The sequence below is a fragment of the Anabrus simplex genome, chromosome 3 (genome assembly GCF_040414725.1).
Source record: "Anabrus simplex isolate iqAnaSimp1 chromosome 3, ASM4041472v1, whole genome shotgun sequence".
Lineage (NCBI taxonomy): Eukaryota > Metazoa > Arthropoda > Insecta > Orthoptera > Tettigoniidae > Anabrus > Anabrus simplex.
The window spans coordinates 84680346-84707684 of record NC_090267.1 but is presented as its reverse complement, the minus strand read 5'-3'; the positions used below and the strand labels follow the sequence as shown (position 1 = coordinate 84707684).

The 27339-nt window shown below is 39.7% G+C and overlaps 1 protein-coding gene across 1 annotated transcript in view; it reads left to right on the top strand.

The window, feature by feature from the left end:
* Positions 1 to 993: 993 nt before the first annotated feature.
* The window catches only part of Prosbeta5 (Proteasome beta5 subunit), an 87208-nt gene continuing 60862 nt past the window's right edge, over positions 994 to 27339 (top strand). Inside the window, exons 1-2 of the mRNA XM_067142612.2 lie at positions 994 to 1276; positions 12353 to 12503. Coding sequence (XP_066998713.2) covers positions 1142 to 1276; positions 12353 to 12503 — 286 coding nt within the window. The 5' untranslated portion in view covers positions 994 to 1141. The remainder of the gene's footprint in view (positions 1277 to 12352; positions 12504 to 27339) is intronic.

The window sequence follows — 27339 nt, the reverse complement described above, 5'->3', positions numbered from 1 at the left end:
CCCGTGCCAGAAAAATTGACCAATTATGGTTAAAATTCCTGAACTCGCCGGGAATCGAGCCTGGGACCCCTGTGACCAAAGGCCAGCACACTAACCATTTAGCCATGGAGCCGGACACATGAAAAGGAAATTTTCATAAACATCAATACTACTATTACACACTTCCTGTTACTTTTCTTTCTTGTTTTGAAAGACAATTCTCTTTCTTTGGGAGGTTTCCTATTATATGTCAAAAACTCAGGTGGATTAGGGACGTTGAAAATTGTTGGGATGGAATTCCACTTGAGTAGTTTCCGTCCATCTGCGCTCTTTATTTCAAATTGCGATTCTTCAAAATGATGCTAGAAAAAATACATAAGACCTATAAATATAAAACGTCGTTCATATAAACATACAATTATTCAGGGATAATACGAATGTATAACTTCACTAACATGGCACAAGAAGAATTATTTGTAGGTTGACATTTGCCACGCCTACAGTTTTGTACCCACTGAGCTCTCCTCTGCTTATCTCTCGGGAAGCGAAACACTAATTCCGTCAGTTGTCTTAATTTTACAATTTGGTGCGGCGCAGTATCCCGTTTTCCTTCAAAATACAAGTAATAACTCGCAGCTTTAAATCGGGCACGCCCACATAACAACGATATTTGTGACCCAATATGGTCACCACCGCAAAGGATTGTGGTAGCGCGACCAGACCTCCCTAGACAGACCTTGCCCATACCCCAGCAGCTTCCATATTGTTACAGCCATGGATGAGACTGGGACTACGGTGATAGCTACACTTTACTCTGGACTGTGCCAAGAGATAGATACAAAAGTACTGTATCCATCAAGAAATGGCAGCAGGCAATCAAGTGCGGTGAAATAAGTCAATTGTTACATGTGTACGGCCGAGGGGAAAATTTTTGCAAATCAAGGTCAATTTCTTCTTGGCATTGTGGCTACCTTGCATTTGACAACTATTGTTCTCTTTGAAATATATATATATATATACGTTTTCCTTGTCTTGTAAGCAAAACTGCAAGTAACCAAACTTAACCAAACCTAAAATTTGCCTTCAAATCTGCTTACTCTTCATCGGATTTACGTTCAAACACTGATCAAGTAATCGAAGGTCCGATCAAGAAGTAAGAATCATGGCGTTAGCTGAGTTATGTGGTTATAATAGTAACTTCGGTTCTATGAAACCTTGTGAATTTGCTACGGAATTTGATTCCTATGCCGGGAATTTCTCATCAAATCTCGAACTGGCTCTACCGCCGTTTTCGAACGTAAGTCTTTACAATGTTTCTTGAAAATAACGCATCACTTGTCGTGCTTCCTAACTTTACTTGCTGATGACAATTGTTGAATTGTTACCCATCAATTCCTGGGCATTCGTTGGTATATTTTCAGGTTTGTTGATAAGCTTATGTTATAAGAGTCAATCTCTTTTTATTATAATTTATTTTATCTGTTAACTTATATTTCTTATAAGCCTGCTCATATTGATTCTTTACGTTTGAATTCAAGTATGGCAAGGGGACGGTCTAGTTTCAACCAATAGTTGGAAAGAAAAAGAAAGACAAAATTGAGTTGCTTCATCCCCACCAATCTTCGGGTTTTGTTTCATTTCTGATGTGTCTTTCTTTGTAGGCAGTATAGTGGTCACTGCATACTCTGGAGATGTCCAAGATACTGGAAGCATTCTCGCCATTGAAGACTTACCGTGTTGAACTGTAGAAGTATTGTGAAGAAAGGAATAGAATTAAGTAATTTAATAGATATATATTTACCGGATATTGTAATAGAAGTTGGAATCATGGCTGAGAAATGATATAATGGATGCAGAAATTTTCTCACGGAACTGGAGTGTGGATGGGAGGGGGAGTATTCATTCTGGTGAAAGAAGAATTTGTAAGCTACGAAAAAGTTAAAGATGAGACACATGAAATTCTAGGTGTAAGGCTCATTTCTAAAGATAATAGCAACTTGATATATTTGGAGTGTACAGACCGGGAAGGGGTAGCACTGACACAGATTCAGAATTATTTGATAAGATAATCAGCTATGTAGGAAATGACATGGAAAGAAATGTGATTGTAGCGGGAGATCTGAATTTACCAGATGTCAATTGGGAAGGAAATGCGAACGACAGGAAGCATGACCAACAAATGGCAAATAAGTTAATATGGGAAGGACAGCTAATTTAGAAAGTGATGGAACCAACCAGAGGGAAATATATCCTGGATGTGGTGCTTATAAAACCAGATGAGCTCTATAGAGAAACTGAAGTAATAGGCCTAGATGGTATTAGTGATCATGAAGCTGTTTTTATAATTTAATAGAGCACACAATTTGTGTATATAAAGCAATTACATGTCATTTAAACATAAGTCTACTATAGGCCTATTTCTCTTAGAGCATTCCACAACATGGTAACAAGTACAAGTCGAATCGAAATGAAGCTGTTTTCGTCATAGTTAAAAATAAATGTGATAGAAAGGAAGGTCTTAGAAGTAGGACTATCAGGCAGTACCATATGGCTGATAAAGCAGGCATGAGGCAGTTTCTAAAAAGTAACTGTGATCGGTGGAAGACGGTAAATCAAAATGTAAACAGACTCTGGGATGGGTTTAAAGCAATTGTTGAGGAATGCGAAAGCAGGTTTGTACCTTTAAGGATGGTAAGGAATGGTAAACCCACCTTATTATAACAGAGAAATAAAGAGACTAAGAAGGAGGTGCAGACCGGAAAGAAATAGTTAGAAATAGCTGTGGAAGTAAGGAGAAATTGAAGGAACTAGAAAATTGAAGGCAGCTAAGGATAACATGGTGGCAAGTATAGTTGGCACTCATACAAATTTTAGTGAAAAATTTAAGTGTATGTATAGGTAATTTAAGGCAAAAACAGGTTGCAAGAAGGGCATTCCAGGAATAATTAATGAACAAGGGGAGTGTGTATGTGAGGATCTTCAAAAGGCAGAAGTATTCAGTCAGCAGTATGTACTATCTGCGCACTTTTTAGTGATAGATTTACACCCTAGTGCTGAAGTGGTCGACTTCGGTTATCTTCGAGATTCGTATTGACAACCTTTGAAACACAAACTAAGAATCGCTTATCATCGCTGTGCGACATCTGGCGTACACTTTAAGTACTCGTACTGTTGTTGTTTACACAGCAAAGCCAAACTATAGAATTCATGCTAGGAACACGTTTCGCAATGGGAAATGTTATATAGTATTATATATTGTGTGTGTGATACAGTTGTTTGCTTAAAATAATAAAGGTTTATAAAATTCATATCGATCGATCATATTATCGATTCTATTCAGATTTCATTTCCATTCAGTTGGCAGTATTAACGGAACCCTTCTTACTTCTCCAACGAGTACAAAAATCTATCACTAAAAATTGCGCATACTATAAAGATTGTTGGTTACAAGGATAATGTCCAGATAGAGGAGGAGACTAAGGCTAAAGAAGTATTAAAATTTACATATGATAACAATGACATTTACAATAAGATACAAAAGTTGAAAACTAGAAAAGTGGCTGGAATTGATAAGATTTCTGGGGATATACTAAAGACAATGGGTTGGGATATAGTACCATATCTGAAGTACTTATTTGATTATTGTTTGGTCGGAGGACGTATACCAGATGAATGGAGAGTTGCTATAGTAGCCCCTGTGTATAAAGGAAAGTGTGATAGACATAAAGCTGAAAATTACAGGCCAGTAAGTTTGACATGCATTGTATGTAAGCTTTGGAGAGGCATTCTTTCTGATTACATTAGACATGTTTGTGATGTCCGGCTCTATGGCTAAATGGTTAGCGTGCTGGCCTTTTGTCACAGGGGTCCCGGATTCGATTCCCGGCAGAGTCTGGAATTTTAACCACGATTGGTTAATTTCCCTGGCACGGGGCTGGGTGTATGTGTCGTCTTCATCATCATTTCATCCTCATCATGACGCGCAGGTTGCCTACGGGAGTCAAATCAAAAGACCTGCACCTGGCGAGCTGAACATGTCCTTGGACACTCCCGGCACTAAAAGCCATACACCACTTCATTTCATGTTTGTAATATTAATAACTGGTTTGATAGAAGGCAGTTCGGTTTTAGGAAAGGTTATTCCACTGAAGCTCAACTTGTAGGATTCCAGCAAGATATAGCAGATATCTTGGATTCAGGAGGTCAAATGGACTGTATTGCGATTGACCTGTCTAAAGCATTTGATAGGGTGGATCATGGGAGACTACTGGCAAAAATGAGTGCAATTGGACTAGACAAATGAGTGAGTGAATGGGTTGCTATATTTCTAGAAAATAGATCTCAGAGAATTAGAGTAGGTGAAACTTTATCTGACCCTGTATTTATTAAGAGGGGAATTCCTCGAGGCAGTATTATCGGACCTTTATGTTATATAAATGATATGAGTAAAGAAGTGGAATCAGACGTAAGGCTTTTTTGCGGATGATGTTATTCTGTATCGAGTAATAAATAAGTTACAAGATTGTGAGCAACTGCAACGTGACCTTGAAAATGTTGTGAGATGGACAGCAGGCAATGGTGTATTGATAGAAAAGAGTTAAAAGTCAGGTTGTGAGTTTCACAAATAGGAAAACTCCTCTCAGTTTTAATTACTGCATTGATGGGGTGAAAGTTCCTTTTGGGGATCATTGTAAGTATCTATGTGTTAACATAAGAAAAGATCTTCATTGGGGTAATCACATAAATGGGATTGTGAATAAAGGGTACAGATCCCTGCACATTGTTATGAGTGTGTTTAGGGGTTGTAGTAAGGATGTAAAGGAGAGGGCATATAAGTCTCTGGTAAGACCCCAACTAGAGTATGGTTCCAGTGTATGGGACCCTCACCAGGATTACCTGATTCAAGAACTGGAAAAAATCCAAGGAAAAGCAGCTCGATTTGTTCTGGGTGATTTCCGACAAAAGAGTAGCGTTACAAAACTGTTGCAAAGTTTGGGCTGGGAAGAATTGGGAGAAAGAAGAGGAGCTGTTCGACTAAGTGGTATGTTGCAGGTTATAAATTTCTTTTTTGTGTGTGTCCATATTGAAGATCTACTTGTGATACAAATTCTTATAATTTTGTTAATTACCACCTATTGAATACAATAAAAACATAATAAAAACTTACATATTTATAAAGTTGTTATGGTACACGTTTTGCTCCTTTTTCGTGAGCATCACCAGCCAATTATTATTTACTTAAGATTATATAAGATCATGAATCTATTCTATTGAATTAAGATTATGCTTGTAAACCTGATTGACAAATCTTATAAAATTTTACAAGCCTAACAATAAAATTGTGTCTTTAGGTTAAAACATATTTGTCTAAAATCTAGCTAAGTCTTAACATTTTATTGACGAAACTCATCTGGTGAACTTCCTTTAAAATGGCGAGTTTCGTCAATAAAATGTTAGACTTAGATAGATTTTAGACAAATATGTTTTAAGTTAAAGACACAATTTTATTGTTATTTAACTTGTAAAATATTATAAGATTTGTCAATCAGGTTTACAAGCATAATCTTAATCCAACAGAATACATTCATGATCTTATATAACCTTAAGTAAATAATAATTGGCTGATGATGCTCACAAAAAAGGAGCAAAACGTGTACCATATCAACAACTTTATAAATATGTAAGTTTTTATTATGTTTTTATTTGATTGAGTAGGTGGTAATTAACAAAATTATAAGAATTTGTATCATAAGTGGTATGTTCCGAGCTGTCAGCCTGAGAGATGGCGTGGAATGACATTAGTCAACGAATAAGTTTGAGTGGCGTTTATAAAAGTAGGAAAGATCACAATATGAAGATAAAGTTGGAATTCAAGAGGACAAACTGGGGCAAATATTCATTTATAGGAAGGGGAGTTAGGGATTGGAATAACTTACCAACAGAGATGTTCAATAAATTTCCAATTTCTTTGAAATCATTTAGGGAAAGGCTAGGAAAACAACAGTTAGGGAATCTGCCACCTGGGCGACTGCCCTAAATGCAGATCAGTATTTATTGATAGGAATCCACCATCCCACCCCCAGAAGTATATGTACTTTTATAACCTAATAAGGAGCAGCACCCGTCATCGTCCATGGCTAAAGTACCTACTTGCATTCTTATTGGTCATCGTGAACAGAATGTGACGTCATTGCCATCATTGCTGATAAATGCATTGCGTTACCAATCCCGGCTGAATAAAAGCAGAAACAAAGAACACCATGTAAAGGAAACAATGTAAAACAATCTATTTTCCAAACGAAACTAGAGCCGCTTTGCAGATTCTAACCGCCCAGACCAATGGTCTAGTCCAGATCCTATCCTAACCGTCCGCGCGGCAAGAACCAGTCCATATCCTATCCTTACGTCCGCATGGCAAGAACCAGTCCAGACTAGTCGTGTTTCCACACTAAACTAGAGGCCTAGGACCGCTTCGAATTGCGTAACAATAATCACCACCACCAGCTATCAAAGCACCACTCGCTCATTATGTCTTCAGTACAGAGGTTGGCAGCAGTGAGCAGCGCTTGACAACATCCTTCCCGAGAAGGCCGCGAGCGTGTAAATGAACGATAGTCCTTCTGCGCGCTGCTGAATGTAGTGAGTACTGGGCTGCGAGAAGTAAAGTATTGCTAGTTAGGTTAGGTAAATTGTGAGGAACATCCTGAGGAAATGCACATTAATATCAAGCTTACTGTCAACCCGGCAGGGGGAGGAAGGGGGGGCAGTTGATTACATACAGGGTATCCCCCACATGTCGTTAGAAATAAAGGAGAATCCAGGGGTTCTTAGGGTAGGTGCATGGGTTGTTGGCCATGTGTCCCTTAGTTGTGTCTTGCATTGCTTCCACTTTTATCAGACCCCTGGCTTTCATCTTTGCCATCCGACCTCCCTTGGACAAGTCTTGTTCTTGTTCTTTTTATGACCCCTACAGTATTAAGTTTGAGAGGCCTAGGAAATTTTTCATTTTCATGGCCTGTGTTACCCTTTGCAGCCCTTTGTTTTCTTTTAGCAATACCTTCAAAGTATCGGACCTCTTCCTGTTTTCCTTCGATTTGTTTTGCCCAGTTGTATCTCCTTTTCAAAAGCAATAACAACCACCACTGCTGCCACCATTAAGCTTACTGGCAAAACAGATCAGTTCATTTCTCTTATCTTGGGAAGTTTATCACCTATGATAATAAGATCAGCTCAGAGATCAGGAAATGGAAAGTGCTAGCAAAACAAGCATTTTAACAGTAAGAAAAATCTGATGACTTTTGGGCACTTGTATTTTCAAGCAGGAAATTAAAAAAAAAAATCTCCTGTGAAGTGTGTTCACTTGTATAGTTTGGTAAACCAGTGAAGAGTTAAGATCATAAATGACTGAAGACAATTATTGTACCCCACTGTCAGCAGCCCTGAAGATGGCTTTCCATGGTTTCCCCATTTTCACACCAAGCAAATGCTGGGACTGTATCTTAATTCAGGCCACAGTCGGTTCCTTCCCACTTTAGTCCTTTCCTATCTCTTCTTCGCCATAAGACCTGATCTGTGTCAGTGCAACGTTAAGGAATTTAAAAAAGAATGTAATGTGGGTCAGGGATGTTGAAGATTCAATAGAATGAAATGATAGCCAGTGGAAGTGTAGTACGGTAAACTAAATCTGAGGGAAGAAAAAACTGGGGAAGGGACTGTTTAATTCATTGAACATACCTTTTGCTATGGTATCTTTTTGACTAATTTAATCAGAGGGAAAGTCTTGGGTAAGAGAGCGCAAGGTTAAAAAGTGCTTTAATGATTTGATGCAGAGTTTTCAGTACACTACTCCCAAGACATTAAACCTGAGACTAAGGGCAGAGACCACTTGTTGCATCAACAAGGAATTTTGGAACTGACTGACTATCATGATGAATTTTTAAGCTCACCTATTGTGGTGGTCGTTGTTGTTTTATGAAGAAATGCAACTGGGCAACTATCCTCTTGCATTAACCAGAGTACTCAAATTGAGTATTGATGATATGTTCTGGTTAGGAAATTACATGCATTCCACACAAGTGAACTTAGATCAACTAACTAGAAGCAGAGCTCAAGTAACTGAGGTCAGCGATAGAACAGCTGAAGAAAGCGGCCCAAAACACATTTAATGAAAGAATTGAAGAATGGCTGCCACAGGAACAAATGGGGTATCCTACAAGCTTAGACCAGGATTTCTTGCTGGTTTACCCCGTGTGGGTGGGGGACGCAGATGAAGAATACATGCATGGTATCCCATGCCTGTCGTAAGAGGCAACTAAAAGGGGCGACCTAGGTGCGGATATGGATTGTCCCTTTGGATGGGAGGGTCTGAATAAATCCACAGGTAATCCCTGCCTGTTGTAGAAGGCGACTAAAAGTCATGTGGCCATCAGTGGGTTGGTCATACAAGAATCAAAATTTGATGTGCATGCTGCTTGGGATGGGAGCTCTTATGTGTGCGACTATGCTCGAAAGTCGAGACAGTATCGCCAGCCCATCGCATGGGAATGCCATGTACTTGCCAGTAGTATCTGTCTGACAATGCAGGTCCATGCACAGCTGAATGCAAGAAAAACATTTTAAAAAATGTTAAAAACCTATGCTTACCACTCTTTATACACTGTGCGATACATGCTAGGTGGGTGATTTAAGGAAGAGAGTCCTAGTGCTCATAGCCTAATTCAACCCGTATTAGGCATCATTCAGCATTGGACCCCGGGCAATACCTGCTACGACCAGGTGGGTATGGCCTTGGCTGCTTGGTTCTTCTACAGAGGCCCCTGATCAGAGTGGATGGCCTTCGGGGAGGATGATTTCGGGCATGACTTTGAAATGTCTGAAGTCTGCTTCTCAGTTCTTTAACTTTTGATTCCCTGAAAGGGGTAACCTCCTGGGAACAAGCGCAGTGTGAAAACATGGGACTCAGCTTCCCTAGGTTCCTGGTTGTTACCAGAACCAATGGGCAAGATTTCAAGCTGGTGAATCTATCTTCTTCAGTAGACACATCGAAGGTATCTACTGCAAGCTTGAAGACTTCAAGAAAATGCGCAGCGGTGGTTTGTTATTGAAAACGCACACTGCAGTTCAGGCTGATCTGTTGCTTAAGTGTTACTACTTTGGCAGAATCCTCATCAAAGTGGAAGAGCACAAATTCTTGAATCTGGTACGCTTAGTCATCTTCCACCATGCCTTATTAAGAACACTGATGATGAGCTGATAGAAGATATGAAGAACCGTGGTGTGACATGTCCAGCTTATTACTTGCAAAGTTAATGGGGGAGATGTTGCCACCGGTGCCTTCATTGTCTCCTTCAAGCTGTCGGTATTACCAGAAAAAGTCAAGGTAACAAACTGTTGTTGCAATGTGAGGCCATAGTACGCCCTACCTCCCATGTGGTGCTATCAATGCCAAAGGTTCTGACATGAGATCACATTGTTTGATTCAGACTGTGTGTGGTACATGTGGAAGAAGAGTTCATGGTGCAGAAGAGTGCACACCTCCTTACAGGTGCACTAGTTGCCCTGGCCTTCATTCTCCTTGAGATAGGAACTGTTCAGTCTTTCTCATTGAGAAGATGATCCAGGAGATTAAAGACACTGGATGGTCTTTCCTACCACTAAGTGCACTGTAAGTTTAATTTCATGAATGGACTTGCAAAGATGCTAGACTTCAGCATAACACAGAGTCTAGCAGGTTCGTCGTTTCTTTCACCAACATCTTTGAAGATCGCTGTGATCAAGGTGGCTGTTGCTAATGTGAACAAAGCTGTAAAGAGTAAAGGCTGCTAGGTGGGGATCACCCAGCCTTCGACCACAAAGAAGCCTGTGCTTGCTGGGAATCCTAAGCCGGCACAGCAGGGGATAGTCTTCTTTTTCCCCTAAGAGGTCGGCTGTAGCCGTGCCCAAGCTGGCTGAGTTGGCAACGTCTGCCAGGGCTGGGAATTCAACTCCATCCGGAGGGTACATGCCAGCACCACCAGCAGGTGTACCTGCTTTAAAACCTAGGCGCTCCCCTTATAGGAAGAGATCTCGCCACCAAAAAGCATCAAAGAAGAACTCGCTGTTAATCACCTCGTCCACTGCCTTCTACCAAACCAATGTGATTTTACAAATGTGTCTAATATACAGCTTTTTTAAAAAACTTAGCTGATGGAAGATATGAAGAACCGTGGTGTGACACGTCCGGCTTATTACTTGCAAAGTTAACGGGGAAGACGTTGCCACAGGTGCCTTCATTGTCTCCTTCAAGCTGTCGGTATTACCAGAAAAAGTTTTTTGAACGTATGCCATGCTCCTCAAAACAATACCTCACACCCAGGTATATTACCAAATAAACCTTTACTTTTTACTGTTGAAGTATACAAAAGAACATCGATCGATTAGTGTTCATTTTCAGAGCACAAATGGAAATGTCCAAATGGTGTATGTCCTCTACGAGCATTTATCGCAGCTTGGCACCTATGTGGCATGCTCCGTATAAGTCGAGGGAGGTCATGTTGCGATATCAGGTCCCATTCTTCAATGAGAGCCTGTTTGAGGTCTTGGAGAGTCTGTGGTGGAACAGGGTGCCCACGAACACTTCTGTCAAGCCTATCCCACACATGCTCGATGGGATTATGGTCGGGACTCACTGCTGGCCATTCCATCTCTTGAATGTCCAGTTCTCGCAAGACAGCTCTGGTGATGCACACTACATGAGCCCTGGCATTGTCGTGCATGAGTATGAATTCAGGGCCAAACCAACACATGCTGTAGCAGTATCTGCTCGATGTACACAGCAGCGATAAGATTACCACAGACGACAGTAAGATCCGTACGGCCATCAATACTGATTCTACCCCACACCATCACAGAACCTTGTCTGAATAGGTCGCCTTCCTGGACAAAATTTGGCATGTACTGTTCACCACGGTGTCTCTATACACATTGATGTCCATCACGCTGTGTCGGGGGGGGGGAATCTGTGAACAACACAAGTCTCCATTGGCAAAGTTGCCAGTTAACGTGGGAATGGGCAAACAGAAGGCGAGCTGTGCGATGTTGCTGCGTTAAACAGGGCACTCGAACAGGACGTCTGGGTCGTAAGGACACTTCTCTTAACCTGTTCCTTACTGTCTGGTCAGACACCGAGACTCCAGTTACCCTCCTGAGGTCTTGTTGCAGTTCTCTGGCAGTTGCTGAACGATGCCGCAACGCACAGATGGTCCCACTCCTATCCCCTTCCTGTCCCCATCATCGCTGTGTTGGTGATGTAAACAGTTTGTAAAAAGAGCAAAATTTCAGCACGTCAACCTCTCCAAAAGCCATAAAAGTAGTTAAGGATATGTAAAACAAATACCATTATTATTAAGAATTTTCCTGCCACCCAGTTTACCAGTGCTATTGCTATATCATCTTCCATGACTACTACACTGTGTATACGGTGATCACATTGGAGGCCTATCAAATCTCCACTTCCTCTTCCCCACTTTTTCCACTATGACCTGGAGTTGCTGCACATTTTGTTGTTTGGTTCTTGATTCATTTTCCGACTAATATGTTGTTAGTACATTTTGCCTAAAACTTGCATTTTGAAGTTTATCTAATGACCCTTATCTCCTTTGTTTGACTGAAGTGACAAATGCACTTTATTATCCACATGATCCATCATGATTAAAATAGTGACCAAAACGGAATCATTAATACAGCGATGCCAGCTCTAGCAACAGTAGTTGCAACACACAAATTGAAATGTCAAAGCTTGAGAAATATTGGTTATTCATTACCGTGAGCTCAACTGTGGTATGCGAAGCGGCTTCCATAGCACAGGCCAATACATTTGGGAATAATATGAATTAGTAGACCTTTGCAAAAATGAGTATATAATAATGTTATGTATGTTGCAGAGATAAGACTACTGAATCTTTATTAGAATATTTTTTACTTAAAAAGATCAGTTATATTTGGACCAGTATGATATTAACCAAAATGGGGCCATATGTAGTATGAAAAGTGTTGAAATGAAGCAATAATGCATTGAATAATAGTGTAAAGCCCTCAAAAATGTGACATGTTCTGCTAGCAATTAAATAAACCCACAATAATCCATATCCTAATATACATTTTGTATTGCTTACAAGTCGTTCACTTCCATGAAACATACCTGTGTCTACCTAATAGCAGCATTATGTGATAGATTGCATACAATTATTTTTATTTAGACTCTAGTCTACCGTCATGTACCATATGGTTTCAATGTTCAGTGGATCTATTGCTGGACTTTCATTCTAGGTTTTGCTGTTACCTAAGTAATGAATAGAAGCAGAATATACATTAATGAAAATTTCATTTATTTCAGCCTGCTGAAAAACTTTCTCAGTTATCTGTGGATGAAAATGGCAAGGGAATTAAGATTGATTTTGATCACGGTACAACTACCCTTGGATTTCGATATCAGGGAGGTGTAGTTCTTGCTGTTGACTCAAGAGCCACTGGTGGACAATTTATTGGTAAGTGATTAGTGTTACTTGTTTGTTTTGGAGTATATTTTATCTCTGATATGTTGCCCGTTTTATTCTCAAGATGTAAATGCCTACTGTGGTTCACATTAATTTTTGAACATATGTGCACGTTTATGATGAAATATTGTTTCTAAACGGCACACAACAACCTTTAGGTTTTCTGAATACAGAGGAACCTTGATTCTCTGTTGTTGGAGGGACCATGGATAAGAAACGTACAACACGGGAAAACGGAAAATCCGGGAACGAAGGAACCATCAACAATTTGGCTAAACATTAAAAAAAAGTTAAATATGTATACTTATAATCTTACAAACACCCCTAAACTAAACCAAACTACAGCCCCAATGGGCCTTCCACCTACCGAGCGAGCGCTGCTTGGTCCGAAGGCCTGTGCAGATTACGAGGTGACTATGACTAATCGTCTCGGCCGTTATTCCTGGCTCTCTAGACCGGGATTGTCATCTCACCATTTAATAGCTCCTCAATTAAAGGTAATTGTACAATGAGTGAACATGGAACCAGCCCTCATATCCAGGTAAAAATGCCTGACTGGGCCAGGCATTGAACCCGGGCCCACCGGGTGAGAGGCAGGCAAGATAGACCGTGGGGCTGGCTTCAAACATTAATTACTGGTACGCGACTTTAAAATCTCAAAACTGTACATTCAGTTTTACCGAAGAAACTTCGTCAGTTTCCTCTGAAAACTTATTTTAAGTTCAGCAACTTTGATCAGCCAAACTCTTCAAAAAATCTAATGCCCATAACTCCAAGCCAAACAACAATCGACCACAAGTAGTTTTTAATTATCTAACCTAATAAAATAAAGCACATTAGATACAAAAGCGCCCAACATGATGGCGAAATCCCTTTTTTTTAATCTTCCATTGTAATTTGGTCACCGGTATACTGTTCGTAGTCAGTTCATGGAAATCTTGTACTGCGTAAATTAGGCCTACATCAACTTTTAAAGGTTATGTTGAACTCGAGAATGGTTTCGAATATAAGTATCGATCCTCAAGTTCTCGAATGCATTATATTCAATTCTGCCGGTCACCAATCGCAATCAAATTGGAAAGAGAAAAATATCATTAACACTTCCAAAATTAAGATTATTCGCGACCTTGAGTTCAGCTGGAAAGCGCACTCGCTGTACAGGTCGGACGAGTGCGAAATGATAGAAAGTTTTTAAATGTAACGTGCACAAATAAAACTACTGTGGTTTTATAACATTTTAACACAAAAACGTGAAATTCCCAGTCTTATATTAGGGCGATAATATTAAAATACTAAATTTGTGTTACTTAAGAAGGAGCAGTTTCGATTTCTGCCTGAAAGCCCAGTGACTATACAGTGCCCTGAGGGAAGTGCCGAAAACCTGTTCGGCGATATACTTGAAAAAAGTAACAAAGTAAACATGTAACCCTGGACAATAATGTAGACGTTTTGCAAGTACGAACATTTGACGAAACTGAACTGTCGAAATGCGCTCTGTCTCCTTCCAATTGTTGTGGACACTCTCTGCTTTATGATTTCCGAGGATTCTCTAAAAAATACCACCTGAATGCGATGCTAAGATGGTCCCTTATGCAAGTTCACCGCCGATAGCTTTTCCGGTACAGTACTCCCTCAAATTACCTCAATGACGGGACATTTAACACCTAGATCCGTAAGTATGCCATACCGTCCTTTCGTGAAATACCGTTTTCGATGGGACTGAAATTTGATCGGTTGATCCAGGAAATTGTTTCTTCGAGTAACGGATAATGCAGGATTTTTACAACTTGATTTAATTAGGATGCTCGCGGGAATACGTCATTTGAACGAATAATACGGGAAAACGTAGCTTCCGGGAATGTATAATCGAGGTTCTACTGTAATAGTAAATTGAATGCCCTATTCTATCATGATAAATGTTGCAAACACAACTGTACAGAACCTACAATAGATTGAATGAGAAGTAAGAAATTATTTCCTAAAAGAATACGGAGTTCTTTTTTTTTTTGACCCAAATGTAAAAATTTGTCATGAACAATGTTTTATTACCATTTTTAAAGTGATATACCTACAGGAAGTGAAGTATTGGTAAGCAACAGACAAGTTTTAAATCAAGTCCTGTATAACGAGATAGGAACATGAAAAGGAGCCCATTGTTTGACCGAGATGAAATTACTGTATGTTCATGTTCTAACCTTACCTCTGGTGGTCGCATATAATGACGACATAATAAAGTACACTTTCGGAGGACCACTTAAATGTTGTTAAGAAAATAATGTTTTGTAAAAAATAAAGAGCACACAAGTTGCTGATTTATTCTGTTATACGTGAACTGAAACACACCATTACTGGTATGTTCTGCCTGTACATATACATTCACACACATGAGGTAAGCACTGAAACTAAAAACACTAGAAATATTATTTACACTTGAAAGGACGTAATTAAAATTGTGTCAAGGGTTTGGCTGAACTTAAAAATGTTAGCACTGTTGTGCAATTACATAATTTCATCAGACTGTTGTCTCCACATGTTACTCGCGGCATGTCTCTCGTCCCTCTTACTTGCGTCTGCCGCCAGTCCCTGGTGCCAGGAAAAACATCCCGCCAGCATGGTGCTGCACTCTATACACAACTTCATCAACAAGTACATTATATAAATGAAATACTACAATATTGTAAATTTATAAACACAAATAAATTATATAATTACTTAGTTATAATTGTTAATGCAATGTGTGCAGTAACATACTGGCCCACTTAAAATGTGCTCGCATTTTACATATACAAACTAAATGCATTAACAATGAAATTAAATACCCTGAAAATAAAACAAGTAGTGCATTGTGTTCTGTCTCAAAAAAAAAAAAAAAAAAAAAAAAAAAAAACCTGTCAAGGCAAAGATAAATACATATGCATAAATACACAAGAAAATATTGACGAAGCACTAGTCAATTGGGAGTGGGCATAATTTGCACACAGGTCTCCTATAAACTCCTGAGGGTGTATGGACATCAACTCACCAACTCGTCTTTGCCTGGGAATGTTTGCTCAATAATGCCTAATCTCCAGTTCAATGGTGGAATGTTGTCATCCTTAATTAGGACAACAGTTCCTGTAGATACACTGGGCTGTGTTGACCTCCATCTCATGCGTTGCTGTAAGTTGCTCAGATAGTCGGATGACTACTTGTTCCAAAAATGTCCCTTTATCTTTTGAAGATGATTCCACCTGGAAAGCCTGGAAGTAGTTGATAAGGTTAGGTCTAGTTCAGGTATGGCCATCATGGGTTCTCCTATCAAGAAATGTCCTGGTGAAAGATAGGTGTCATTTGGGCATTGTTCAGGAGAGTGATCGGACGTGAATTTAAACTGGATTCTATCCTACAGAGGAGAGTAGTAATTTCTTCAAATGTCAAGTGAGCATGCTTGTTAACTCTAGTAAGATGAAATTTCATAGATTTCATCCCAGCTTCCCAAAGTCCTCCGAAAGTTGGTGCTCGTGGAGGAATGTATTTCTAGGTAAATCCTTTTTTAATTAGTTTATACGATTTTATAGGAGACCTGTGCGCAAATTATGCCCACTCCCAATTGACTAGTGCTTCGTCATTATTTTCTTGTGTATTTATGCATATGTATTTATCTTTGCCTTGACAGTTTTTTTTTTTTTTGAGACAGAACTCAATGCACTGCTTGTTTTATTTTCAGGGTATTTAATTTCATCTTTCGTTGGTGTTGGCTCTGATTGGAACAATTTATAAAGTTCTCGAAGTTGATTTCTGGCTCCGATGAATGACAAATCATTGTCATTGTGAAGTTGAAGTACCTTTCCTCACCGGGCTATCATTCTCCTTAAAGCAGAAATGAAGGCTTCGGTGGTTAAGTTGCTTACAAGTTCCAAATGAATGGCCTTGGTGATTAAGCAGACAGAAAGTGCAGCGTAACATTTCACTCTCGTGTTACTACGTGGAGAACCTTGTTTAATGAAGAAGGGTCCCGCAAAGTCTACACCGATATATAGGAAAGGACGAGTGGGCTTAACTCTTTCAGCAGGCAGCTGGCCCATTAATTGGGATGAGCTATCGGTCTTGAACCTGCAACATGTCACGCATTTGTGAATGACACCTTTGACAGTTATCCTGGCGTGAGGAATCCAATACTTCATTCTAAGTGCTGCAACTAGTAGCTGTGTACTAGCATGTAGTAATCTGAAGTGTTCGTCACAAATAATTAATTTTGTGACATGGTGATGCACTGGTAATATAAAGTGATGTTTCTGGTCATATGCTGCATCTGCATTACGTAATCACCCGCCCACATCTTTATCGAGAAATGGAGCGAGAGATTTTAACTGACTTCTCTTGTCAACTTCTTTTTTCAGTTGGAGGTATTGAATGTCCTGAAATTCCTGGTGTTGAATATATCGTACATAGCAAAGTAGTGCATTGTTGCATTCTTCCATGCTTAGATTTCCTGTAATCTTCGTATGAGAGTGCTGTAGGTTGTAGATGAATCTTTTACAGCACGCAAAGACACGTTTCATTCTTGATAATGAGGAAAACCTTGTAGTGATGTCTTCATTATCGCAGCTGTTGATTGCACATGTGGTGGGTTTGGCTTCAAGTGCTTCTGAGGTATATTCTGCAATAGTGATTGGCATACCTGCCAACCCTTCCGATTTACCCGGAAACTTTCCGGTTTTTAACTCGTCTTCCGATTTTCCGATTTATTTTTACTTCTTCCGATTTTTGACTAATATAATCTCTAGTACGGCCAATACTCTTCCCCTAGAATAAAGGATAAATTCTTATGTGCTTGTGTAATTTACGAAACCTAATTTTCAAGCGTATTTGATGCTTCATTTCGTGAGTGTTTCGTCCGTCGCCTTCGTGTATCGTGTTTCCCGCTCACCACAGCAGCGTGTGCGCTTTATATAGCTGGGGATTCGGGGCGGCAATCGTCCTGCAAGCAAGAGGCTAGCGCGCGCTAACGACTCAGTTAATCGGGATGAAAGAATGAGTTTGTTATTGTGTTGTTCGCGCGCTGTTAACATCGTTTCTGTGCGTAGTTTCGTCGGAGTTGTAGGCCACGTGTTTTTCCTTGCATTTCTGTGACCGTTTCTGGTATTTTCTTTTCTCGTTATGGCCAAAAAATATGACAAACGTTCTCCAAGTGCGCAGAGATGCCTATAAATTTCTGTACATTTTACCGGCTATTGAAGGAAACTACCGTATTTTCCCGCGAACCGTAATCGACGCCCTTGAATAATTTACACATCCCAATATTTTTGGGTCCAAAGTGGAATTCGACGCACCCACAACTTTGAAGATCCATCACTCAGCTCCGGATGCGTTTCGAAATAAAGATGCCAACTACTCAGGTAGCAGGCTTCCTATTGCGAAAACGGGCATTCCAAATACAGGCAACGTGCTGTATTAGCCGGCAGGAAATCCCACTGCACTAGTTTTACGAGTGTTTCGCGTACGGGACATAATGTGATCTCAAAATTGTTTGTCAGTCCACAGTACTCGATTAATACTGCATCATACGAACTTGCGGTGATCAGTTACGCCGAAACATAGTGAATAGAGCAGCGGGCAGCAATTTTTCAGTGTGCAAATGAAACATGCGCTACCGCGGTAACAGAAGTGCACTTCAAGCGGCCAACAAGTCTCGCAAAGCATTTCGCGGACCAAAAAGCGGCAAGTTTCCGCAAGTAGAGGATTATCTGCTTAACTATATGATTTTGTTACGCAATGTTGGATAAGCAGTTTCTCACAAAATGCTGCATTTTAAAGAATGAGAAATGGCCGCGGCACGTGGAATCCGTGTCTCGTATTTGAAGGTTAGCCGAGGCTGAATTAATTTTATGAAGAGAAATGGACTTTCTCTTCGACGAAGAACAACATTATGCCAAAAAGTGACGAATGATTTTAACCATTTTCAGCGCTTTGTGATTGGGAAGCGTAAAGTGAAGGAATATTTTATCTCCCTTATAGGAACCGCAGGTCAGACGCCAGTCAGTTTCCATATACCATTAAGTCGAACAATTGATAAGAAAGGAACGTACAGTGTTATCGCACGCGCTACCGGAAGCAAAAAGCAACGATGTACTGCAATGCTTGCTGTAACAGCTGATGGCAGAAAGCTTGCAGCTTACATTGTTCTAAAACGAAAAACAATGCCTAAAGCATAATTTCCGCGAGTGATCCACGTTCGTATTCAAGAAAAAAGGTGGATGGACACGTCATTCGTACAAGATTGGATACGAACGGTTTGGGGTAATGTAGCAGGGTCCCTCCATCGATGCCCGGCCCTTCTTGTGTTGGACAGGCTTTTTTTTGCCGGTATGTCATTCAGGTCGTATTGTCAGCTCGTAATGGGAAGAATGTTTTCCAGTGTTGGTACTTCAAACCCACGTGTCTAACTTATCTGATGTACCCTATTTGACTTTTCAGAAAAAATCTCACGCCGGAATTTTACGCCAAATGACGATAACTGCAAATGGGTTGAACCGATTGTGTTTGGATTATATTTGATGTACCAGTATCTTTTAAATGTAAATGAATTGTAAATAATTTGTAAATATCCGATTTCCTTGAATCGCATCCGAAGTTTTCGCCTGTATTTTTCGTCAAAAAAGTGCGTTAATTACGCGAGAATATACGGTATTATGCATTTTGTTGCGTGTGTCGGTGTGACGAATATTATTCGTATGTTAATGTCATAAATGAGAGTGATTAGGTACATTTTCATGTAACCATTTTTATGTTTTCTTAGTTTAAGATTTTAAAAATAATGGTCAATTCGCATCGTAACTGTAGACAAGTATGCCTTTTATCCTGACCTTGTTTCACGTAGACCTTGGTTGAATATATGTGATGAAATCCAAGAATTAAAAAATCTTCCTATTTTTGGTTTCTACAAGTTGGCAGGTATGGATTGGCCATAATTCTTCGGGCTGGCACAACTAGGACGGTCCATGCCACCAGAAGTCGTGTAATTTTAACCCTCGAGCGCTCGCGTTCTTTTTCATCACTCGAGCACTCGCATGGAGCACTGAGTGCTCCATTAAGTATGTTAATGTTTTCATCGAAGTTAAGTAAATTCAGAGCCTATATTCTATGTTTTATCGTTCATCAATTAATTCTTGAAATATTTTTCATAATATTAGTCTTTATTTTACCTCCCTAATTACAATATAATATTGTTATCCCAACCTGGTAGCTATGTACAAATTCGTGAAGTTTACAATATTGTCAATCATATTTATGTCAATTTTGTGAAAAGGAGACAGTTCAATTGTTACACGCCGTGCTTCACCCTTTGGTCTTGGAAATATTTTGACAATATTTTTTTTTAGTTTTAGAGGATCCACTAGAACATTATTTCTTCCATACACAAACTTTGTCTCTTCCTATGAAACAATCACTTTTGGCTAACACAACTTCACCAGAACTTTCATCACTTGTCCCCGAGTCATAATCCTGTTCACTTTCTGAGTTATGCTCACTGAAAATTATTTCCTCATTTTCAGTTTCAGAATTGTCTTCCTCATTTTCACAGTCATCTGCTTTGTCGAAATCAGGATCATCATTCAGTAACCAGTTCAGCTGTGGACTTGACAGATATCTTGCAGCCCTAAATAAACAGAACGATTATTGGAGACTCATGTAGAAATCAACAAACAGTCCACAGAGAACTAATGCAAGACAATTCTAGTGAATACAGAAGTAATTTGTAAATAAAAGTATATTTACATGATGACGCACGTGGCGCACTGAGTGCGCCAGTTGTGACACGGTGAACTTAAAACGCAGTTTAATTCGCTTCTGATGGAGAAATATTTATTTGACTTTTCACACAGATAGCTAAAACTGTATTGTAGGAATACCTAACAACACAGGTCAGCAGATTGTTGGTGTGACAGTGGACATCCGTTTGTTTAAACGTGGCGCACTCAGTGCGCCAGCGCGAGTGCTCGAGGGTTAATGATTGAGGCTCGCTTCCTCATGACAATATGTCAGCTGGATTCTGTTGTGTAATTACATGATGCCATGTGCAGTTTTCAGCCGTGTCCTGGATTTCAGAGAGCCGGTTGGTGACAAATGTTTTCCACCTTGTCGATGGTAACGAAATCCATTGTAAGACAATTGTTGAGTCTGTCCACGCATGAATAGAACTAATATCCAGATTGAGGCTCATATGTTCGCTTAAGTAATCTTGCTAACAGGAGAACATCTCACAATTCTAAATGTGGAATTGACAATTAAGTGGAGCGACTCTTAATTTAGAACATATCAAATTGCATGTAATAAGCCCTTGTTCATCTGTGGTACGAATGTATACACACGTCCCGTAAGCACGTTCAGAGGCATCACAGAAACCATGTAATTCACCCCCTCCCAACCCCATGGCTCTACAGCCCTTGAATGGCCTTGGCCTACCAAGCGACCGCTGCTCAGCCCAAAGGCCTGCAGATTACGAGGTGTCATGTGGTCAGCACAACAAATCCTCTCAACCGTTATTCTTGGCTTTCTAGACCGAGGCCGCTATCTCACCGTCAGATAGCTCCTCAATTCTAATCACGTAGGGTGAGTGGACCTCGAACCAGCCCTCAGGTCCAGGTAAAAATCCCTGACCTGGCCGGGAATCGAACCCGGGGCCTCCAGGTAAGAGGCAGGCACGCTACTCCTACACTACGGGGCCGGCACCATGTAATTCACAGTTTACAATTTTAGTCTTACTTAAAATGTACCTGTCAATTTATTTTTATATCGTTAAGTTCTGGTAATTGCGAGTAAATTGCATTCCAAGTGTTAAGAAGCTGACTTGGCAGGTCTTGGTCCCATTTTAATTGAAAAGTCCAGAGTTGCATAAAGACCTTGCATGAGAGAATAACTGGACCCAATAAGCCCAGAGGGTCAAAAATTGCAACAATGATTGAGAGTACACTTCTTTTGGTTGCATGGGAAACCCTTTTAACAGTTGTGTCGAATTGAAATTGGTCCATAGAAGTATGCCAGAGTATTCCCAATGTTCTTACTGTGTCTGCATTGTTGAAGTGGTGATTTGGTTTCTCTATTTTCTTCTGGTATTTCTGACATGACCTTACTGCTGTTAGAACACTATTTCCCCACAATTAGAACCGAAGCATCATCCACTCAACTACATGATGTACACAAAGAGATATATATGAACCTACAATCCCGTACTATACCGAGAAATATCATCTGGACTCCATAGATGTATTAGGATTGATGATAGGAGCATGAGGCACCATTACTCACACATTTCACAACTTTTGTAAGAAATTTAATCTGCATTACCAATTTATTAAGGACATTGGGTTAGCAGCTCTGAAAGGATCGTTAGCAATAGTCAAAAATCATCTATACTCTTAGCTACATCTTTGTGCTATGAGGAATCCCTCAAGGATTTTAAAATTATTGACTGATACACATTTTTAATTACTGTATTAAGTAGGCTTTAATGTAGTATACTTATCATTTATGGATATATTATAAATGACCCTTGTGGTTATTAATCAAATTTTCATGTAAGCTTTGTCTTTTTGGCAATCTCTAAATGGGGGAAGTAAAAATAAATGCATTTCTCTCTCTGGCAATTGATAGGAGAGCTGCAGCTTGTAAAGCTTGGTACGCAGATAAAACAGAAGATAAATTTTGACATACAAAGAGGTACGCAAACAGACAGCAAAGACCCTCCGGCAAGCCAAAAGGAATCAAATATCTGAAGAAATCCTAAGTATTGGCACGGAATTTAAGAAGAACAATACCAGAACATTTTACAGGACCTTTAAAGAGCTCATAAATGGATATCAGCCATCTACCATCGGATTTCGAAGGGAAGATGGAAAATTGGCTGTGAATAAGAATGAAAATTGTGAGATATTAGCTACATATTTTGAGAAATGTTGAACTGTTGTTGCTGTTTCTACCATCAAGGTAATTTGCCTCGGACTAGTCAGCCGATCCCAGGCGTGCTCAGTCCAAACTATAACATAATGCCCTAAAATACATACACCCTGGATTTTGATGGGGAACATATAGTTAAATACGGACATGGTGAGGTCAATTAAAACTACAAATAAAGCAAGGCGAAGCATGACGTCAGTTTTGGAGGAAAATCTGTTTCTTAAAAATAAACAAGATAAATATTTTTAAAAATAGCAAAAGTATCAAATAATCCAGATTTTACATGACTCAGATTGTTGTTTTTTTCATCTTGATAAAGTCCATCTTGAGAATCAGAATATATTACAAATTTACAATGTATGCTGACACACATACTTAACATATCAAATCAAATCTTGAAGTTTCATTAATTTTAACACATGGGCTTGCGTGCTTGCACCACACTCCTGGCTTTACTTTTTGTTAACACTTTTAACTGTAGATGAGCATGTTCCCCATTTCTGCACACTTGACATTGCAGTGGGGTCCCTAACCTTAAGAAAAGACGTGATCTAATGTGCAAAATGGGGGGACAGAACTAACCTAACTGTACAATATATAACACGCTGAGTGGTAAAACATCCTACGCACAAAATATATACATCCTGAGTCATGGGCAATCTCATGAGCACAACAAACAATGTGGACCGGAACCGCACAGAAATCGATATCATATAATGGCAAAATATATACATTCAAAGAAACTAAACGTGTCATATTTTCCAGGGCTCACTAAGAAAAGCATGCAGCATTCACGCAACTCGCATTCACTCAAAGCCTCCACGGAAATAAAAGGAAACATAATTACACTTTCAGCAACACTTCCTATTCAATGTAGGATCCTGAAATTAATTACATGACACAAATCAATAAACTGCTGGACTTTACAATATCACGCACAAATCAACGTGGATTCCTGAAATGAAATTACATGACACAAATTCATTAAAAAAATGCCAGAGTAGTCTTTATCTTTCAACACCTAATTCAACATTGTATCCTGGAAAAGATTACATGACACAAAATATTCCTCAGCGTGGTTATATCATAAAAGAAGATCCGAAACAAACGTCGCGATATAAAACTCTCGTCAACTGCAACAACCATAGAGACATGGCAGAAACAATAAAATCACGAAGTATAGGCCGCTCAAATAAAACTCTCCTCGGTAGACAAACATATCACCCTCGTCAACACACGGCGGAATGGCTCACAGTGGAGATCCACGTCTCCCAAAAATAAAGCGGCAAATACCAAAACCACAGGGTCCAACCCTTTACACACGCTGCTCAACAGTCTACCCGAGGCAAGTCACATAAACAAGTACCATATCCGAAGTACTTATTTGATTATTGTTTGGTCAGAGGAGCTGTACCAGATGAATGGAGAGTTGCTATAGTAAGCCCTGTGTATAAAGGAAAGGGTGATAGACATAAAGCTGAAAATTACAGGCCAGTAAGTTTGACGTGCATTGTATGTAAGCTTTGGGAAGGCATTTTTTCTGATTATATTAGACATGTTTGCGAAATTAATAACTGGTTCGATAGAAGGCAGTTCGGTTTTAGGTAAGGTTATTCCACTGAAGCTCAACTTGTAGGATTCCAGCAAGATATAGCAGATATCTTGGATTCTGGAGGTCAAATGGACTGTGTCGCGATTGACCTGTCTAAAGCATTTGATAGGGTGAATCATGGGAGACTACTGGCAAAAATGAGTGCAATTGGACTAGACAAAAGAGTGAGTGAATGGGTTGCTATATTTCTAGAAAATAGATCTCAGAGAATTAGAGTAGGTGGAGCTTTATCTGACCCTGTAATAATTAAGAGGGGAATTCCTCAAGGCAGTATTATTGGACCTCTGTTTTTTATTTATATATATATATATATATAAATGATATGAGTAAAGGAGTGGAATCGGAGGTAAGGCTTTTTGCGGATGATGTTATTCTGTATCGAGTAATAAATAAGGTACAAGATTGTGAGCAACTGCAGCGTGACCTCGAAAATGTTGTGAGATGGACAGCAGGCAGTGGTATGTTGATAAACGGGGTTAAAAGTCAGGTTGTGAGTTTCACAAATAGGAAAAGTCCTCTCAGTTTTAATTACTGCGTTGATGGGGTGAAAGTTCCTTTTGGGGATCATTGTAAGTATCTATGTGTTAATATAAGGAAAGATCTTCATTGGGGTAATCACATAAATGGGATTGTAAATAAAGGGTACAGATCTCTGCACATGGTTATGAGGGTGTTTAGGGGTTGTAGTAAGGATGTAAAGGAGAGAGCATATAAGTCTCTGGTAAGACCCCAACTAGAGTATGGTTCCAGTATATGGGACCCTCACCATGATTACCTGATTCAAAAACTGGAAAAAATCCAAAGAAAAGCAGCTCGATTTGTTCTGGGTGATTTCTGACAAAACAGTAGCGTTGCAAAAATCTTGCAAAGTTTGGGTTGGGAGGAATTGAGAGAAAGAAGAGGAGCTGCTCGACTAAGTGGTATGTTGCAAGTGATAAATATCATTGTTATCCGTATTGAAGATACTGAATGTAGGATGCTAAATGGTTTATTTTGTCACCTATTCAATACATATAAAATATTTTACATTTAGGAATTTATTTTAATTCCGCTTGAGACATGTTTCACCCTTTATTGAGGGCATCATCAGTCAAATTGACTTCTCAAGGCAAAAATCAGGTGAAGTATGTATCAGGTACCTGATTTTTGCCTTGAGAAGGTAATTTGACTGATGATGCCCTCAATGAAGGGCGAAACATGTCTCAAGCGGAATTAAAATAAATTCCTAAATGTAAAATATTGTATATGTATTGAATAGGTGACAAAATAAACCATTTAGCATCCTACATTAAGTGGTATGTTCCGAGCTGTCAGCGGAGAGATGGCGTGGAATGACATTAGTAGGCGAATAAGTTTGAGTGGCGTTTCGGTTTATAAAAGTAGGAAAGATCACAATATGAAGATAAAGTTGGAATTCAAGAGGACAAATTGGGGCAAATATTCATTTATAGGAAGGGGAGGTTCATCGAAAGGGGGGTAGCAGCCTTTCGGTAGTTGCAAGGGCGGCAGTCTAGATGAGTGACTGATACGGCCTTGTAATAATACTCAACATAGCTTAGCTGTGTTGATACTGCTACACGGCTGAACGCAACGGGAAACTACAGCTGTAACTAACTCCCGAGAACATGCAGCTCTCTGTGTATGAATGATGTACTGATGATGGCTTCCTCCCGGGTAAAATATTCCGGAGGTAAACTAGTCCCCCATTCGGATTTCCGGGTGGGGACTACACGAGAGGGGGCGATCATCAGGAAGATGGATACTGACTTTCTGCGAGTCGGAGCGTGGAATGTTAGAAGTTTGAATCGTTGTGGTAGGTTATAGAACCTGAAAAGGGAGATGGATAGGCTAAAGTTAGATGTAGTTGGTATAAGTGAAGTACGTTGGCAGGAAGAACAAGATTTTTGGTCAGGCGACTACCGAATTATCAACACAAAATCAAACAGGGGAAATGCAGGAGTTGGTTTAATAATGAATAAGAAAATAGCGCAGCGGGTAAGCTACTACGACCAGCCTAGTGAAATAATTGTCGTCAAGATAATCACCAAACCAATGCCCACCACAATAGTGCAGGTCTATATGCCTACTAGTTCAGCAGATGATGAAGAAATCAAAAGAATATACGAGGAGATAGAAGATTTAATACAATATGTAAAAGGTGACGAGAATCTAATTGTGATGGGAGACTGGAATGCAGTGGTAGGGCAAGGAAGAGAAGGTAGTACAGTAGGAGAATTTGGATTGGGACAAAGGAACGAAAGAGGAAGTCGGCTGGTTGAATTCTGCACTGATCATAATTTAGTCCTTGCCAATACTTGGTTCAAACACCACAAACGATGGCTGTATACGTGGACGAGACCTGGAGACACTGGAAGGTATCAAATAGACTTCATTATGATTAGGCAGAGATTCAGAAACCAGGTGTTGGATTACAAAACTTTCCCAAGAGCAGACGTGGACTCTGACCACAACTTGTTGGTCATGAAATGCCAGCTGAAGTTGAAGAAATTGAAGAAAGGAAAGAATGCAAAAAGATGGGATCTAGACAAGTTGAAAGAAAAGAGTGTGAGGGATTGTTTCAAGGAACATGTTGCACAAGGACTAAATGAAAAGGCTGAAGGAAACACTATAGAGGAAGAGTGGAGAGTCATGAAAAATGAAGTCAGTAGGGCTGCTGAAGAAATATTAGGAAGGAAGAAAAGATCAACTAAGAATCAGTGGATAACTCAGGAGATACTAAACCTGATTGATGAATGACGAAAATACAAGAATGCTAGAAATGAAGAGGGCAGAAAAGAATACAGGCGATTAAAGAATGAACTGGATAGAAAGTGCAAGGTAGCTAAGGAAGAATGGCTGAAGGAGAAATGCAAGAATGTCGAAGGTTGTATGGTTGTAGGAAAGGTAGATGCTGCATACAGGAAAATCAAGGAAACCTTTGGAGAAAGGAAATCTAGGTGTATGAATATTAAGAGCTCAGATGGAAAGCCACTTCTAGGGGAAAGACGATAAAGCAGAAAGATGGCAGGAGCATATCCAACAGTTGTATCAAGGTAAAGATGTAGATAATTTGGTTCTGGAACATGAAGAGGCTGTTGATGCTGATGAAATGGGAGACCCAATTTTGAGGTCAGAGTTTGACAGAGCTGTGAGTGACCTCAATAGGAACAAGGCATCTGGAATTGATGACATTCCCTCTGAATTACTGACTGCCTTAGGAGAAACCAGCATGGCAAGGTTATTTCATTTAGTGTGCAAGAAGTATGAGACAGGAGATGT